At 37.0% G+C, this 19,673-nt stretch overlaps 2 protein-coding genes across 4 annotated transcripts in view; both read right to left on the bottom strand.

The window, feature by feature from the left end:
* The window catches only part of LOC139975073 (FERM, ARHGEF and pleckstrin domain-containing protein 1-like), a 71,387-nt gene that overhangs the window by 17,406 nt on the left and 34,308 nt on the right, over positions 1 to 19,673 (bottom strand). For 2 of the 3 annotated variants that reach the window (XM_071982686.1, XM_071982685.1), the window contains exons 9-12: positions 18,344 to 18,507; positions 16,654 to 16,716; positions 14,519 to 14,879; positions 10,517 to 10,583 (exon numbers count right to left, since the gene is read on the bottom strand). In XM_071982686.1, coding sequence (XP_071838787.1) covers positions 10,517 to 10,583; positions 14,519 to 14,879; positions 16,654 to 16,716; positions 18,344 to 18,507 — 655 coding nt within the window. The remainder of the gene's footprint in view (positions 1 to 10,516; positions 10,584 to 14,518; positions 14,880 to 16,653; positions 16,717 to 18,343; positions 18,508 to 19,673) is intronic. The other variant, XM_071982687.1, reaches the window with a different exon arrangement.
* LOC139975074 (uncharacterized) lies at positions 616 to 10,510 on the bottom strand. The gene is made up of 2 exons (XM_071982688.1): positions 2,676 to 10,510; positions 616 to 2,495 (listed from the first exon to the last, which is right to left on the bottom strand). The coding sequence occupies exon 1, from the start codon at positions 10,239 to 10,241 to the stop codon at positions 9,063 to 9,065; it is 1,179 nt and encodes a 392-aa protein (XP_071838789.1). The 5' UTR covers positions 10,242 to 10,510; the 3' UTR covers positions 616 to 2,495; positions 2,676 to 9,062.

Genomic DNA, 19,673 nt, shown 5'->3' with positions numbered 1-19,673 from the left:
ACTATTAAAAAAACCTCATGATCTTCTCAAATTAAATTTTATGACCTTGGTATAGTGAGACTCTTGTGGTAAGAGAAGGGTGGGGAGTTAAGGGAGGGGGCACGGGTAGGGACAAGAGAGGGAAAAATCCCATTGCAACCATCAATCATACAACAAAATAAAGTGATTTTTTAATGTCAAATATGGATAATATTGAGTAGTTGTGACTTCTTGTAATGTCAGGAGTTACGCCTATATTTCATTGTAAGCGATGAAATACAATTTTGAAGTTGTTGTTTAGTTATTTGTATGGTATACAAAGATATGATGTATGAACATAGATAGGATACCACTGGATGTGGTAATAGTACAAAATCTGTTATTCATGTATAAATCCCTGTAAATGTAAGTACACATTATTATTGAGTAATGTATAGAGCTATATAGTTTGGAAGCATTCAAGGGCAAATTTTGACCTTGGAAATTTGTTTCTGATTAATATCCATCCAATGTCACGGTTACAGAATTATGAATAAGATTTAAGATAAAGTGGGAGAGAATTAGTGATGATACAAGGATACTGTATACTGATTGCCTCAAGTGATAATGTAAATACATAAAGAAAAGCTAACATCATCTGTTGTACCTCATAAAGTTTATTGCTTCAAATTAGAAATCATTTCAGATATCTTTATTAATTTAGTTAATAATAATAATGATAATGATGATATTACGAAAACGCTTGCATGATTACATGTGAAGTTGGTAATATTAAGTACTACGTTTAGGATGGATAGGAGTTGAATTAACTACAAAGAGTTGAAGGTAAACAAGGAACATTAAAAAATGGGGGTCAGTCATGCAAAATATAGCCTAAATGAAAATATCATGTGACTCAACAGGATCGAAACTAGTGTAATAGGGAATCTAAAACTGATGATTTCGTTGTTTGTACGGACACTTTCGTTTACCTATAGTGCAGATGCTATCTAATGGATCTAGTTATACCATCAAAATTTAAGGGGAAATCTCGTTTGTGAGAACTAACCAAAAAATTCTTAAAACCATGTAAAGTAATGATCGAAAAGTTGGAAAAGCATTTAAAATATTTTTGGTGCGTTACGATGAAAGAGGTGGGAATTTTAAAGAGTATTTCTTACAATCTGCTGAGCTAGGATAGATTCAAGATGGCAAATCATCCTTCAGGAGCAAACTGTAAAGACAACGTATGTGTCTGCTCTCACCATGTGACAAATATCATTGATGACTTCAAGACAGAGTGTATGTCTACAAATACTGTCCATCAGAATATAAAAACATCTTTAAAAGGACCTTTTTTGTCAAACCTGGTTTACAAGGCAAATTTATCATAACATTTCATAGGTTTTAATGCCGTTTGGACGGTTCAAATGTTAACATCTTAGATTGAAAGTTCATGAACTGTATTTCATACAGTTCACCAGGGTACTTTGACAACTTTTATTCTCTTCTCTAAAGGAGTATTTCAACTACTGTTTATTAAGGAAATTACTGTCTGAGATGGTCTTTTATGGGATCACGCAAATTGCTTAAAATAAAGAAAATATCTTTAGGAATCAATTATCCTCCATCGTCTCATTGATCTTACTGCCATCAGGTATCATCTAACTAGCATTGCCATGGTAACAGTCTCTCCTCTGATCAAGATCCATCTATTAGAAATTCAACCTCAATGAGATGTCTGCATTAGGGTCAGTCTCGGTTGTTCTTTTAAAAAGGGTAAATAACTGCTACTCAGGAACATAAAGTTTTACCATGGCAACCAGTGCTATGAGAACTGAGATACCAATAATAGGCTCCAATGACAAACCGAGTACAATATCTCTCATCTGCCCTATGTTAGTTAATAATTGCCACAGTGGCAACCTCTTGTATAATAAAAGCAACAGGTTGGTGGTGGTCTATTACTGTATCTTGTCTTACACTTCTCAGAAAGCTAGGTCTCCTACCACACCCATTCCACTACACCCATTCTACTACACCCATTCTACTACACCCATTCCACTACAGTACACCCATTCCACTACACCCATTCCACCACCCATTTCCTTTCTCTTCAGAATTTCTTAAACCTTAAACAAGTTTCACTTGAACCAAGACCACTGGTGCAGCTATGTCAAGACAAACTACCAGTGAATAAGAAAACCTATACAACATTCCCTTATTTGGTACTAAAATTAAAATCTCTTATTAAAAAGGCTTAAACTAAACAAAAGGAAATATTTAAAAGATTTATTGAGGAATGTGAGTTGTGTACTAAATACTACACCACTACAAACAGTGCGCATCTTAATTTATAATACTAAACTTAACTACTGTATTAATGTTGCTAGTACTATAGAAAATGGCTAGTACAAACTACAAACATTGCATTCCTTCCTTCACCATTCTTCATCGAAAAAAGTTATCTGGAGCTTGCCCCGGTACTAACCCACTGACTGACAAGGGGGTATTCCTCAGGGTGTACCCACGGCCACCTCCAAGGGATGAAATAACTGGGTTCGCATAGCAATTTCTACCCAAGAATTGCCAGTTGCTAATCAATATTACTTTTGATTAGCAAAAAATGCAGTACCTGCTAATGCTAATTGCTATTTCCAAGAATTGTCGAGCAATTATTGCTAATCAATTCTCTAAAACTATTTCGTCCCTTGCACCTCGAACGAGAGTTAGATTCATGTGTGATATAATGAACATTTGTAATGTCCGGGCAGAGTTAACACAGGGAACTACAGCTTTTAGAAGCAACACAAACGGTTTGAAAGGTTTGAAACACCTGTTAAGAATTAGAAATTGATTAGCTATTATGAGATGGTTAAGAGATAATTAATATGCAGACAGATGTTAATTTATGCAAGTTAAACAATAAGCAAAGATCATACGTTTAATTTTGATTACACAGAATGCTAAATCCTTTTTAATATGACAGCAAAATTCATGCATTATTTTGTTCTATCAACATGCAAAACAACAATATTTATTATAATGGCAAAATTTGAAAACAAAAGCTTCTCTTTGTTCGTTAAAGTGTAAAACACCACCTAGCTAACCGACACCTCTTCTTCTTCAAAATAAAATTTACTCAGCTCGTTTGAGCAACAGATATAATTTTTTTTTTTTTAAACTTCATGAAAACAATATGCTTCCTCTTTATGATGTATTATGCAAATAAAATGAACTTCAATAGAGATGTTTAGAAGGCAAGAAAATGAAAACTTTTTTTTAATATCATTAAAACTGACCTTATGAATATTATGAATACCTTTCTCCTCAACGTGGCACACACTAAGACCCCATAGCCAAAAAATAACAAAACATGTTAACAAAGACAATACTGTATTAAATTTCCTAACATATAAGTTTTGTTCAATTTCAATCAATTTGATCATGTTAAAGACCAAAGAATAAAGAAAATAACAGCAATAACAAATAGCTAATACACAGCAACACAGTGATCATATTGCTTGTAATATGCTAGACCAAAGAAATCTGGTCACCCCATCCTAGGAGCTTTTTCTCTTTGAAGTTTGTATAATCAGTTTTTATTTTCAGGGGTATCTAGAAATTTAAGTTAATCCCATCTGGAACATATCGTTTTCAATTTTTGTAAATTAAACAAAGTTTTTCATTTTTTTCCTTCTATATTCCTATACGTTACAGATTTTTTTGTTTTTTAACCTTTTCAATGATTGAAGGCTTTTGTATTTTATCAGAATACCAGTTTTGAATTACATTTTAATATTTTTACTGTTTTCTCGTATTATTACTATTACTTTGAAAAGTCCAAAAGGTTGTATTCTCCAAAACTTAATTTTAAAAACTTAAAACTTTAATTGTGATGAATTTTTCTGCTGTCTTGCTAGTATGAAAATATCCACATTACTGGACAGTTCCTATAATTTTTATGACGTCATAAACTGAATACCATATTTGGGTGGTTCCCATTCTTTTCTGTTCATTTCAAATACTAAAATGAATACTTCAAGATCTATCCATGTTTCCAACAACAAAAAATGTGGAAAATGATTGATATATTATTCTAAAAAAAAAGAAAACAATTGAAGAATAACCCTGTTACCTCTGAAACTGGCACAAGCCATTCCTTGACCTCTCAGAAAAGAAGGCCAAAAAACTGAATAAACTTAAGTATCAAATAACATGAAGATTGAAGACGCTCTCCTTTGTTAATTTCTTTTTGTTAATTATCTTAATACTGATTTTCAGATCAACTATTTTCTTTTGGTCTTTTTCCACAAAAAAAAAACAATGTTTGTCTTGAATTTGAAAAAGAGTTGTGTGGTAGTTTGCCACTCATAGTTTGAAAGGTTTTTAACTGAATACTACAGGTATAAAATGAAGTGAGGTAAAAAATAATCTTTCTATTGGTGAAAAAAAATGTACACAATTGGTAAAAATAAAAAATTCAAAGTCTCCAATTTATGAATAAATTTGTTCAAAATACTTTGGATCTCATTGTATTGTTAATGAATATTCGACAAATAAAAATACGCATAAAGAAAAAAATATTTATATATTAAAAAAAAAACCCAAAACACCAAGACAACATATAAACAAAAAAGGCACATTTAAAAAAGGCAACAATTTTCTAAAAACACAACTGTAGAGAATTAATTTGGAGCAAAATGGTTTGGGTTTTTGATCTAAATTAATGAGTGTAAATTCTACAATGTTTAATACGTCTGTCAATCATGAGTGAAATAATTAGTATTCTACGACACTCACTATTTTGAGTAAACAATGACACGGTTGACATCATGGTTAAAAAAAAAACGTTCGTGGAGGTCAGACAGAGTAGTATTCAATGATAACGAGGAAAAGTGGAGAAAAATCGTTAATTAAAGAAACAAGAAAATGCGCTTAAAATAGGCATGCCAGTGGCACTCAATCTGGAGGGGTCCTTCTTTTTGACTAATCAAATTCAAAGATTTGAGCAAAACCCATCAATTTGGTGTCTTAGAGACAATGACAATCATTTGTGAATTCATGTAACTTTGACAATTTTTCTTTTTGGGGGGGGTTGTTTCTTTTTGTGATATGGAGGCCATGATGAGTGCATCATTGAAGACAAAATAGTGAGTTGTTTGCGGATCAACTTGAGTTAGAAGAGAGATGGGTAAGAGGATGAGTGGATGAATGACGATGAATCCAGAGAATGTAGACGGCTTGAGAGATGAATCGTAGTTCACTATGACAGATGAGTTGTTGTTGTGGCAAAAATTAACCATCTTAGGACACCTAGGAAGAGGTACAAGGGGTATCAAAAATCTTCAAGATCACAAGGCCGGTACGGTTCTAGTACAAATGATGCATTCTCAAAGGTTATCGCCGTCCTGTGTCGTTTTGAGTTGGAATAAATTGCAAGGTAGGACAAAGCTTGAGTTGATGTTGTATTTCAAGGACCGGGCGTGAATTTAAACATTTTGACGACGCATGAGATTCTAGTCTGAAGGTGAGAATAGACTGGCATTGGCAAAGGCACACAGGCAGTACGGGGAGAGACCGCAGCTAGAAAATATTAGATGGAAAGCTATTTACCCCTCTCTTACAAGGACCAAACGGAGTGCGGAGCCATATCAAACTCTGAGTGTATCTGGCGGTAAAGTATCACAGACTGCTCTTTTGGGCGACACTACTTCTAACAAGGGACCTGTGGACTTACACCTACCCAGGAGTATTCGTCATCATGACAGAGTTAAAATCCTGAGATAAATTTTGAAAGTAATTTTGACTTTATTTTCCATCACAAAAAAAACTTTGCACCCTGATATTCCCAAGTCACGGCCATCTTATTTGTATTACAATACTGGGTACTGCTTTACCCAAGCTTGACTAATTACAGCACAGAAATGTCCATCTTTATCTACAGAAAGGAGATCACCGAGAAAGACTTGATTCAGCGCCTGATAACTGCAGGCTCTAAATTTGAACAGAAGGCAGATTCAAGGCATTTCAATCCTGCATATCATTCTGATAAGGGTACATAAAAATGTTTTTTGTATGAAATGGGCCATTTTTTGAACACTTATCTTGTACCAAATAGATTATAGAAAAGTGATATAAATTCAAAAGACTGAGGTCTATATTGTACATTGTATCCAAAAGCACTTTTCAGAAATTTAAGCAAAAATATCAAACAAGGGATGGGATTTAACATGTGTAGAAATAGGATATAAGCTACTGTATGTTGTTCCCTCTGATGGTGGCTTCTGTCACTATGCTCGGGAATGGTCAACTCAAATGGCAAAATTTTATTTATAAAAAACTACCCTGCATGGATTGTTTCTAAAATTTTAAACAGAGGCTCACGAAGGCACGTAAAGACAATAACACCGAAAGATAGAGATGATATTAAGATTCAAAAAAAAAAAAAAATCTGATATTGGTTTATACAAATCAATCTCAATGCCTTCCAACATCTACTGTTTATGAAAGGAAACAGGCAACCTAACTTCATTTATTCCCAGCTCAAATAGAAACAACTGTTTAGTCATAACTTTGCAATTATCTTCCTCATGGATAGTTCCAGCAAAGTAACAATTTTACCACTGCGAAATCATCTCTATTTTGGGTAATGATCACAAATACAAACTTTGGGGATTTCAAGATGGTTCTGTGTGATTGTAACATCACATGGTTCTAGCTTTTTTCGTTAATTTGGATCATTAATTTGAAAAGTCAATATAATTTCTTTGTGAAGTTGTGGATTATTCCAAATCATAAAGTCATTGCCATTAGATCTTATACTTAATATCTCTGGGAGTCTGGGAATTGCCATTACAATACAAAAATCGGTCACAATGAATGTCCTATTCATTTACGCTTATATCCATTATAATCAAAGAATCCTATCTCCTCGTTAACAGGCTGACTAATCATGACATCCTCACAGACCAACTCTAGGATGAGTAACGATAAAGGGAAATGTTTTCTATTTCATTTCTTGTAAAGAGAATAAAAACAAGATATTATTCCTCTCTCCTTGTAAGTTGTTACCAGGCCGACTGATACAGAGCACAAAGACATCCACTCCATTCACATCAAATTCTCAACTTAATTTTTTTTTTATTAAAAAGGATAAGGATAATGATCTAAAACTTTGAGATAAAAAACAGCACAAGCTTCTCGTTTACAACTTTAATAATGTAACAGTGTATCTGAATTCACAGAATGATATTCAAGAAACAACATCTTGGTCTTACAAATAAACATCAACAACCACAGAGACACACACACACACGCACCAAAACACACAATGACGATGACGACCTCATCAATGTTTCAACGCTACAACCTCTTTCAAGCTTTTACTCTTACTTTTTATGATGATCATATGTCCTCCAAGGGTGGAAGATAAGGCAGAGGGGTTTGGATATCACATTTGCTGGTTTATCCCACATTTTCTGAAGTTCTTCAGAGAGTGTTTGGAAGTCCCTCTAAACCCAAATTAGCTTTGGTTGTTGGACAAGACATTTTTGTCTCTCCAGCTCCACCACACAAACCTTCATAGTTAACCCTCTTTTAAGGGATTAGGGATTAATCAATTAGGGGGACCCTCTTAAGGGATTAGGGATGAACCCTCTTTTCAGGGATTAGGGAGGAACTGTCTTTTAAGGGATCAGGGGTAACCCTCTTTAAAGGGATAAGGGGGAACCCTCTTTTAAGGGATTAGGGAGGAACTGTCTTTTAAGGGATCAGGGGTAACCCTCTTTAAAGGGAAAAGGGGGAACCCTCTTTTAAGGGATTAACCCTCTTTTAAGGGATTAGGGGAAACCCTCTTTTAAGAGATTAGGGAGAAACTGTCTTTTAAGGGATCAGGGGATAACCCTCTTTTAAGGGATTACGGAGGAACCCAAACCTCGCTCATCTTGCAGTAAATGATGACCTTTTGTAAAGGATTTATTAAATGTCAGTACTAATGTTGAGTTCCTGGTTTCATTTTATGAAATGTCAGTAACTAATGTTGAATGTGAATTCCTGGTTTCATTACATGATTTTTTATCTTAGACTACAAAACATTAAATCCATATATATATATATACATATAACATATAGAGAGTAATCTGTAAAGAATGAACAGCACCCTCTATCTCTAGTTCTATCGTTACTCACTTTTAGATTTGCAACCTATGAGTTGGGTTCCGGCAATTTAATGTGTTAAGGAGTATATTTCAGTTTTGACTGCACAAGTTTTACTCAATGTAACTTCAGAATAATGAGTTGAATAAAAAATTAAATTTAAAAAAAAAGGAAAGATGAATAGCATATTCCCCACAGTTTGGAGCTGATCATTGGTAAGAATTTCTTTTAGTTCTTTTTAGAGACTGTTTTTCCCTGCTTCTTTTTCTTTACCTTGCTTTGTGCTTTCACGAATGCATTATTTTATCTTTGAACAATGCAACAATTTGACTCTTTGTTAGCTATATTGCATAGGACTATTCACTACTAACTTTTCATAGACTTGAAACTGACCAATCCACTACAACCCCCCCCCCCCCCCATCCCAACCCCTTTTTATAATTTCCCTAATTGTATATGATGTTGCATCAATGATCATTTTCACAGGGCATTATAAAGGTAACAGGAAACAGAAGGTGGGACGATAATTTCCAGAATGACTGGAGAGAGGGATAAGGCACTTAGTGCAAGGTTCACAGTCTGCATAAGGAGTTGTAATTTGACGGCAAACGTCACATAAAATTACTGGAAACGAACGACCAAAGGAAGCCAAAATATACATAAAGTTTTCAGTGATGGTAACAGATGGCCCAACTGACAGACATCCAGACTTTTATACAAGGGATGAAAAAAAACGGAAAAAAAAAAAAAATAGACAACGAGTGGCAAAAAAATCAAAGATATGTGGTGAAGACAGAGAAAAAAATAATAAAGAGAGCAAGGCTGCTCTGACTTAAAAAAGCTCTTATGTGATTGAAGGAAGTCAACTGAACTAGGGGAGGGAGACGAAGAAAAAATCACCGGAAAAAAAAAATTATATAGATATAAATGTAGAGGGCAACAAAATATTAATCAAAATCATCTGAATTAGCGGAAGCATCTGGGAAAACTGGAGAGGGTGGGTCGTGGAGATCAGCAAACAACTCTTTACCAGTCCCAGCCTTTATATCAGGGCTCAACATGAGGCCCCCAGCATGCCTATCAAGCTCACCTTTTTCCAGATCATCATCATCATCATCCTCCTCCCGGCGATGTTTTTCTTCATCGCTGGAGCTGACGTTGGAGGATGATGTGTCAGTTAAACTGGCGTTAATTCTAGTCATTTTGGCTTCTTTGAGTTTATACTGATACACGGCCTGGTCCTCCGAGGACTCGCTCTCGATATCCGAGAGGCTGGTTCGACTCAGGGGTAGGGATTGCTGCTGGGGGGTGCTACTATCTTGGCCGGTCTCATTCTCGAGACGGCCGAAACTCACCTCGCTATCACTGAACACTTCGCTGTAGCTGACCTCCGCCACGTCGGACGGGATGCCGTCCCCACTCTGGAACGAATCCTCGTCGACCGAGATACGCCCCGTATTATCTATTTCCATCTTAAGCTGGCTTACATAACTATCGTTTCGGGAGCCCTCCTCGTCTTCCGAGGAGTGACTCTTCAGTATAATTGTATGCTTCTGATTGACTACGGCTATACCTGTATTTACGTTAAACATTTCTTTGGCCTGTGGAGATACGTCAAAAGTGGAGGTGGATTCCCTCCTCGGGGAGACGCCCAGACTAGCTGGTCTATGAGGACTGTAAGCGAAACGAGATGGGGAGGTGGGGGAAGCCCGTGGTGATTTACTAGGAGATGAGACGTCTAAATTCTCCATGTTTTGTAACGCAATGACACTGTCTGTCACGTCCTGAACGTACTTTTGGATTTCAGCCTGTTTCTCTATGTCTAGATCTAAATCCTTCTCTAGGTTATCCAAGTCACTGATCGCCTCATGCAACGAACTGGTGACAGTCTCGCTGCTCGGGAAGAACAACCTACGTTCCTTCCTGAACGACTCAAAGTCGCTCGTCTGCACACTGAGTTGGAACTCCATGGGGCTATCTGGAGAGTCCCCTCCGATGCTGGGGGTGTGACCTCTCTCGTAAGGGTCATCCTCCAGCTCGGTGTTTGGGAAGTGTGAGACGATTCTCAGCACCTCGTCTAAAGTTTCACTAACTTTGACCCCATCTCCCTCGTCCAGCCCTCCCATCCCGGGGTCTTTGTAACCCTCTGAGGTCTGCGGGGGGACATCTTTCTTTCTTCCTTGACGGGGTTTTTTCTTGGGACTATCCTCCTCCTCCCCATAGGAGTAGACTAACAATCTATTTGGTTCCCATAATATGATCTTCTCCCGCCCACTACTGGTGTCCTCTGAATCAGACTCCTCTGAGAGCGACCCTCCCCTGAGACCCTCCTTTCGGAGGGCCCCTTCTAGCTTAGCAGAATTATCTATCTTAACATGTGTATAAGAAATAGGGGGCTCACTCATGGCATCCACTGCTGGCTGTGCTTCACCGTTGGCTGTCGGCTGCTTCACTGCTTCTTGCGATTCCTAAAGACGAGGAGAAGAAAGAATCTGCTTAGAAAGTTCTGCGGTTACTTCAAACCAATTGATCTTCATTAACTTTATGTAATATACTTTTGTAAAAAAACAATTTCTTCATCTTGTTCCTTTAATCTTGATTCCTTCCTTAATGCAAATTGAGCAAACAACTTTAATATTCTTTAAGGTTCACATTTCTCTTAAGTAAGATATGGATGGCTTACAACAAACTGACAATAACAACGGTACATGCTTTACACATGCTTACTCCACCAACCAACAGTTAATTGCTGTAATTGTGGTCTTTACGTTACCATACCCCAACGGATTCCTTACAATAGTGTCCTTAAAGTTTAGTGTCCTTTGTGTTACCGTATCCCAACGGACGCTTCCAATAGTGTCCTTAAAGTTTAGTATCCTTTGTGTTACCGTATCCCAACAGATCCCTTCCCATAGCGTCCTTTCAGTTTAGTGTCCTGTGTGTTACCGTACCCCAACGGATCCCTTCCCATAGCGCCCTTTCAGTTTAGTGTCCTGTGTGTTACCGTACCCCAACGGATCCCTTCCCATAGCGTCCTTTCAGTTTAGTGTCCTTTGTATTACCATCTTCCAATGGATCCCTTCCCATAGCGCCCTTTAAGTTTAGTGTCCTTTGTGTTATCATACCAACGGATCCCTTCCCATAGCGTCCTTTAAGTTTAGTGCCCTTTGAATTCGTTGTCACTGTATGACATGTCTACAATGAACTACACATAGAAGCAGTAAACATTCACATTTTTGGACTCTATTGTCCTTTTTAGTTTAATTTAGTGTCCTTTGAATTCCTTGTTATGCCATGTCTATCATGAACAGTACCAATACCAGGAGAGGCAAGTCACCATCACGTTTTTGCTACTGCGCCACCTCCAAAACTTGACTGAGTTGATGACAACTATGCTAGGTCCTTGCCAAACCACCATCCATTCAAATTCCAAGAATCAGTCTTGAGAGCTGAAAGTACTTGTCAGCCACTTGACGCTGTAGTACATACTGTGATATATTAGTCGGTTAACTCACCCCATTGATGTTCTGTAATTATCTTTTGAAAAGATCAACTGAATGTTTTAAAGGTTTAAAGGTTTCTTTACATTCTTTAAATGTTTCACATTTTCAAAACTATAAAGAATGAGGGTGTAACATCTACTTCATTCAAGACTAAACATGTGACAACTAAGCTATGCCTATAGCCAAATTTACTGGCACTGACATTATGTGTCTGTTCATAGGGAATATTGCTCAGTGAGTGAGGGAGGGGGTGAACTTCATGATGTTTATGTGAAACTTTTGGTACTATTAGCATCAGCGGTGATCATCAGCAGAGTAGTTATCAGAATGTTAATCGTTCAAAGCAAAGTTTGAGAACGGAAATACATGTTTCGCTTTGCTTGCAGTTCTGACCTTAAAAAAAAGATAACTTAAAAATGACAAAAATAAACATATATGAGATACTATTACCAGTATATTATAGGCAGTAAGAAAAAACAATTCTATAAATATGTTGATTTTGTGATGGGCACTGGAATTTGACCTCCTTTTACACGAGTGACTGCCATGGCAACTGCACATATTCTACTGTGTGTAACCTTTCTGTTAACCTAAAGCAATTCCTGTACAACTGTGCTTTCCTGTAACGTAGTTCCTGTACAGCCATGAAATCTTTCAACCACATCTCATTCACCCGCCATTAGGATACATAATTAGGTTTTTCCTATTTCCAAAACAAACTAATTTTGACACTTCCTTGATATGTGCCCACCATCCATGGTTCACCTTGAGTTAATAAACCAACAAATATTCTCTATGTACATAGTGACCGTTGCTGGACAATATCCTCCTCATCAATCTGGACATTGCAGCTTTATCTTCTTCTGGGATGAGCTTGCAGACATGTCTAACGTTGTTAAGTATATCCATATAACCATATATATAAAGTATATAACCAGATAATAGTCATATACCGAGCTTGCAGACAAGTTTCAATTCATAAGGCATATCCAAGTAAGAGTATGCAGACAAGTTTCGTTTCATAAGGAATATCCCGATAAGAGTTTGCAAACAAGTTTAAATTCATAAGTATATAACCAGATAATAGTCATATACCTAGCTTGCAGACAAGTTTTAATTCATTAAGTATATCCCAATAAGAAATTGCAGACAAGTTTCAATTCCTAAGTATCTAACCAGATAATAGTCATATACCTAGCTTGCAGACAATTTCAATTCATAAGGCATATCCCGATAAGAGCTTGCAGACAACTTTTAATTCATAAAGTATATAACCAGATAAAAGTCATATATATACCTAGCTTGCAGACAAGTTTTAATTCATAAGGCATATCCCGATATGAGCTTGCAGACAAGTTTAAACTCATAAGTATCTAACCAGATAATAGTCATATACCTAGCTTACAGACAAGTTTCAATTCATAAGGCATATCCCGATAAGAGCTTGCAGACAAGTTTTAAATTCATAAGTATATACCCAGATAATAGTCATATACCTAAGTTTAAACTCATAAGTATCTAACCAGATAATAGTCATATACCTAGCTTGCGGACAAGTTTTAATTCATAAGGTATATTGACACAAGAGGTTGCATACAACTTTTAATTCATAATGTATATAACCAGATAATAGTCATATACCTAGCTTGTAGACAAGTTTCAATTCACAAAGTTCCACTGGTACTCATATTCTACCATGTTTACCTGCACCTGCCTGTACTCACTCCCATGGATCTGTACTCATACTTAGGATATGTTGGAATCTAGTTTACATTCTAGGACAAACTTAAATACTCCTACTCACACATAGAGCCTTGTACTCAATACTCATACCACTTAGGGGAATTCTACTTGTAGTCGATACTCATACCACTTAGGGGAATTCTACTTGTACTCAATACTCATACCACTTAGGGGAGATCTACTTGTACTCAATACTCATACCACTTAGGGGAATTCTATTTGTACTCAATACTCATACCACTTAGAGGAATTCTACTTGTACTCTTACTCATACCACTTAGAGGAATTCTACTTGTACTCTTACTCATACCACTTAGAGGAATTCTACTTGTACTCTTACTCATACCACTTAGAGGAATTCTACTTGTACTCTTACTCATACCACTTAGGGTGAACTCTACTTGTACTCAATAACACTTGGGGGAATTCTACTTGTACTCATACCACTTAGGGGAATTCTACTTGTACTAATACCACTTAGAGGAATTCTACTTGTACTCTTACTCATACCACTTAGAGGAACTCTACTTGTACTCTTACTCATACCACTTAGAGGAATTCTACTTGTACTCTTACTCATACCACTTAGAGGAATTCTACTTGTACTCTTACTCATACCACTTAGGGTGAACTCTACTTGTACTCTTACTCATACCACTTAGGGTGAACTCTACTTGTACTCAATAACACTTGGGGGAATTCTACTTGTACTAATACCACTTAGGGGAATTCTACTTGTACTAATACCACTTAGGGGAATTCTACTTGTACTCGTAATCTTGCTATAGTACTTGTACTGCAAGTCTGGTTATTGCTATTGTTTTTCGGTTGGTGCTTGGTGCTTCCAGTACACAATGATTCATCTCCAAGCTTATGTCTCACATTAGAAAGAATTCCTACCTGCATCTTAGGATGCCAATTAATGCCATTGACACGGAATATGTTTGATGGTGCTTTCTATTGTTTTTGGTACGTTAGTTGCTATTTCTCGGATATGGATATATTTCCAAGATATCATATTAAGTAACTAGGCGTTTGGTCGACAGGTATGAGCCTGTCCTTTCTTCAGTAATGAATGAACATCTGAACCTCCACGATGTCAGGTCAGAGACAAAATTTTCACGCAACAGGCTGAAAATTGGAAAGATTATACTTACTTCAGCTGCACTGCTGACGTCATGATCTCCGCTTCCTCCCTTGTTGGTTTCCGTGGGAGACACCTGCCTCTGCTGGTCCTCTGTCACGGTGTACTCGTACGTGATGCTGGAACTAGACTGGCCCTTGTGGATCGTGATCCGTGAATTGTCATGCTTGGGCGTGACGGGGGTGGACGAGGGCGGACTGGACGCAGACTCAGACTGAGGGGTGCCGTTCTGACGAGCTCCCTCCTGGTAGTTGTAGGTCAAGTTTGGAGTACTCTGATGGTCACTGACGATGGTCTCTGTCATGTCGATGGCCAGCGGAGTCGTCGTTCTTGGGGCTCCCAGGCTACGAGAAGAAGTTCGTGAAGCATTCAAACTAAACAGGAAGGGATGAGAAAATTGTAACACAGGATTCATAAGGGGGAGACCAATGGGTTTCTTCAAGCTTCCACGTACTTTGGAAAAGATTCTTTTTTCTTTTTTTTTTTGGGTGATATTTTTCCGTCAAAAACAACAGCAGGCAAGTAAGTTCAAACGACAGCAAGTTGTGAGCAATTTGATTTCATGGAGCAGAAATGGAAGCAAGAGAGAACGCCATGGTCGAGCACAAACGGCAACATAAGACACAGACAGCAAAATGAACAAGACAGCAAAATGGAACAAACAAACACATTAAAACTTCACACGAACGATAAAACTGAACTGAACGTTTACAATACACAGAATATCAATCACACACACAGAAATGGAACTAACAAAACTGAGGGTTTATGCATATACTCTTCTACTCTGTATTCAATAGCAATTGTGTTGCCATTAAACATGACAAACTATTCACGGAATCAAGTATTTCTTGTCTCTCTCTCATCAAACATTGTCTCATTAAAGAGTTAATGAAATGGATGATAAGAAACAAGAATGGTGGAGAAAAGATGAAATAATCGGGTAGGGAAGGGGAAGGGGGTGGGGCATGCAAAATGTTGGAAAGAAACACATATGAACAACTTGATAAAATATATACACAGACATGCAGAAATATAAAAAAGAAATATGAAATTCCAAAGGAGATTTAACTGATGGTGGTGACTTACATCTTTCCAATAATTTTGCAAAACAGAGGCATCTTGAAGTAAATTTGACCAGCAGTAAATTCCGAAATATAAAAAAGCCCTCCTTTGCACAGATACTGTTTGAGATATACCACCAAACAAATCTAGGAGGCTACTTTTATATCAATGGTTTGATGATGAAGATACCAAAAAAGGTGCACACATCATGCTTTATAGGAAGCACTTCATGCTATCAGGTGACCCAATAATCACGGGCAATTAAAGGAGAGAAGCGATGAACAATGAATCAGCACTTAAGTAAACAGCAATACCATCAAAGGATTTTTGCAACAAATGATTTCACACGTGAAAACAAATCGTCCCGAAAGGGACAACTTTTTTTCCTTTCTAGATTTTGCAGAATAAAAGATTGTTATAAAGGTAATCACCTCGTCCTTACTTAAATGCAACATGAGCTTATCATAATTAAAACAAAAAGGACTTGTTAAATGTTTCCATTTAAGTTTTTCTGATATCGACATCTACAAGATTCACAACAGTTTTATGTTGACGCATGAGGACAAAGCAACACAAAGGATACTGCCTTTCCATCACCTCATACCTCTCCTCCCCCCCCCCCCCCCCCCATCTACCCTAGGACATCACCTAACCCACTAACATAGTCTACTACCAGACCTACTGTCCTGGTTAGGATTTATATTATAAAATTACAGAAATATTTCAACCCCATTTGCCTTCTTTTTTTGTTATTTTTTAAGGTTATGGTGTTGTCATCCTCACGAGCCATTACAGGCGACTAATATGGACAAATGATTACATGGTAGAATGTAATAGCTTGTAATGAGAGAATGCAAATATATTTTTCAGCAAAGGACAAACACTTTAAAGGTCTCTTCAGACTCACGAAGGCAGGAAATGACAGGATGGTTATGAGTGTTTGAAGGACCTAGACAACTTCCTGAGAACTGCTGGTTTGGAGATTTTTTCACCTTATAAGGAAAAATGAACCTGGAATGACTCGCTTAAAATCCATCATATTTTTTTTGGTGAATGCCTGCCTGCTCTGCTTGTTTTGCTTACCTCACGCTGGGCCTTGGGGGTACTGTACGGAGGGTCTCTACCACTTGCTTCTGGGTTTTCCCGCTGAAAAGATACGTACCGATGATAGATTTGTAACATCCAGGGAGATGAACTACTGAAATACTGGTTATGACCACGGTAAAATTTTCTTTTACTTTGTTCATTGGCGTCAATGTTTGGTAGAAATGTTAAAGTGTCTCATGCCAGTATTTCTGATCTCAATCATTCATGATCGTGGTCTCATGTGTGATCGTACATATTTCCTTTAGTCTTTAGAAATTTTAAATATTAAACACAAAACTTCTTATATTGCTCTTCAATCAATCAATATATTCTTCACATCGTTCTTGATACTACCAACTATTCAAACACTTCCAAGTACAACAACATGGCTCATCGTTTTTATAATCTTTTTTCAATTTCTGTTTTTATTAGCAAATACCAAAGTTCATATTTCGAAGAATATTTCGAAAAAAGACTACTCAATAACCAGAAAGGACAAATACATGCATCCCTGTGGTCTTCACACACAAAGGAAGCCCTTTGTTTGTTCTCAGATTGGTAAACATTTTCAGTGCTATTGTTTCCATACTCCGCAGACTTCAATAGACCCTCCTCGTACTGTAAGGCCTTCAATAACAGCCAACGACAGAAAATCTCTGATACCTCGCAGGCACGTTTTACAGGTTCATTCCCACAAAATCTGGTTACATGGCCTTGAATTAAACCTATGCAAATCTTACAAGACAAAAGATTGGAATACAATAGAATGCTTGAGATTATTGTTGACTTTTCCCTTCTGTTCTGAACAATTAGGTCGTACACCTCTTACACGGGTGAAGTGCTATTCTGTTAAGGCCTGCTCTTTAGGTTTCCTTTCCTGGGATTAACTGACTTTTTTCCCTTCATAAATGCAAAAAGTGGCTTAGATCAACAGAGGGCTTCTCCAAAGCTATCATGCTTACTGAGCCTAAAGGTTCCATCTCACAGTGTTGAAATACTCAATGTTGTTCAAGGTTCAATGAAACCATTCCAATAATGCATGCTGTAGTCAGTTGAAATGCCCTGGAAAACACCTTGATTTATTTGCAATTTTGCTTAAATGAATCTCGTCTAACTCTACTTCGCATATCCATTCAGAGTCCTTACTGAACCTGAGAGCAAGACCAGTGCCCTTAAATGAACATCATATCACAAACATGAGTGTTTTTAATAACCTCATATCGAGACAGTGCCGTCGTCATCATGTCATGAACACAATTGCTCTTGTTAAATCTCATGTCATGAATACCAGAATCTAAAGTGATCCTCAAAATTTCAAAGACCACTGTTCTATATAAACCTCATATTATGAAGACCAGCGGCTTAAATGACACTCATATTACAAAGATCAGCGTCCTAGAGAAACCTCATTAGATACAATACATGAACCTCATATTATGAAGACCAGTTTCCTAGAGCAATCTCATAAGGGATCCTAGATGAATGTCATATTATTCAGTTATTTGGTTCCTGCATAAGGTTTACGTAAACCCTTGAATGATTACAATATGTAGCATCATATATATGCTTTACTGACCTAAAACTAAAGGTGAGGCCTCCATTCAGTTATTTGGTTCCTGCATAAGGTTTACGTAAACCCTTCAATGATTACATTATGTTACATCCTATATATATATGCTTTACTGACCTAAACCTAAAGGTGGAGCCTCTACTCATTAACCGATTTCTAATCCTCGGTTTGCCTGGCTTGCTCAACCTAAAGAAGGTGTGGTGCTCTACACAGGCTTTCCAGAAACGTTTGCAGTCGTTCCTCACTCCCATCAAGAATTCAACAGTGCTGCGAGGGTAACCCTGGAAGGATAAAACATAGATTATGAAAGTATTTTTGATAATGAAGTATAAATTTAACAAGAGTTCAAAAATGGATTTAGGTTGTATTTTGCTACGAATGAAAAATATATTTCATAAAGTTAAACGATCAAGCCGACATACAAAAATGGAAACTTCTCAGATGCAAAAAGGAGCAATGAGATGGGGAAGCTCTGTGTGGTTTCTGTCTCCTCCAAATGAAACTTTGAGCATCTTATCGAGTTTGGTTTTTTTTATTTTGTCCTAACAGTTATTCAACTGAAGAACGCTTCTATTCAACTGATCACCTTTACAAATCAGATCATCTACTAAAGATTTTCTTAAATAATTAACTTCCTTAAATCAGTGTACACTTTGGCTTGAATGCCACCAGTAACAAATCTTGAGAACAGAGGCAAATAGTACTACTACTGCTTTTGATGGGCTTAAAGGGATTAAGGTCTAAAATTTGATCAATTTAAATCGTTTTTTCTTTAGGTCAGTTCTTTAGGTCAGTAGGTTTGTCAGTAAGACGGAAGCTGCTGACCAGACTGTTGACTGAACTGTTTGAAGCTACACATCAGAAGTGAACAAAATGGTAGATAATCTGTTGTATTAGTTACTGCCTCATGCTATTAGATGATTAACTCAGATTATCCTAACGGCCACTATATTTATCAAGGACAAGATAATCTCATGTTGATAACTGTCATCCAGTTTGAGTGACAATGTTTGGAGGTGACTTTGCTCTACCGGCAGAGAGTAAATTACAAACGCTGTCTCTGACAGCAATCAGATGAAGTACGTGCTGTATAAATATTAACTTATCCTCCTCCAGTAAAACAATGGCGACTAATCTATCAACAAAATGAGAACGATAAGGTCAAACAAACGGAAAGAAGCTAAGATATTCTATGATAAATGCTCCTATACCACGGATGGAAGGGTTGTAGATTTGAAGAAAAATTTAGCAATGTTTTTAAGGGTTTATTAAGTTTGAATCCAAATGAAATTCAAACACATTCCAGACTGTGGTACCCATACAACCCATAACATTTATTGACCTCATTTATTCAGTGAGTTTGGCTTTAAGAAACACATATACGTGGCTATCTGACAATCCAACTAAAGGTACAGGGTGATTTCTTGAAAACATGAAAAGGATGTAA

The sequence above is a fragment of the Apostichopus japonicus genome, chromosome 10 (assembly GCF_037975245.1).
Source record: "Apostichopus japonicus isolate 1M-3 chromosome 10, ASM3797524v1, whole genome shotgun sequence".
Taxonomy (NCBI): Eukaryota; Metazoa; Echinodermata; class Holothuroidea; order Aspidochirotida; family Stichopodidae; genus Apostichopus; species Apostichopus japonicus.
This window is presented reverse-complemented; position numbering and strand designations above follow the sequence as displayed.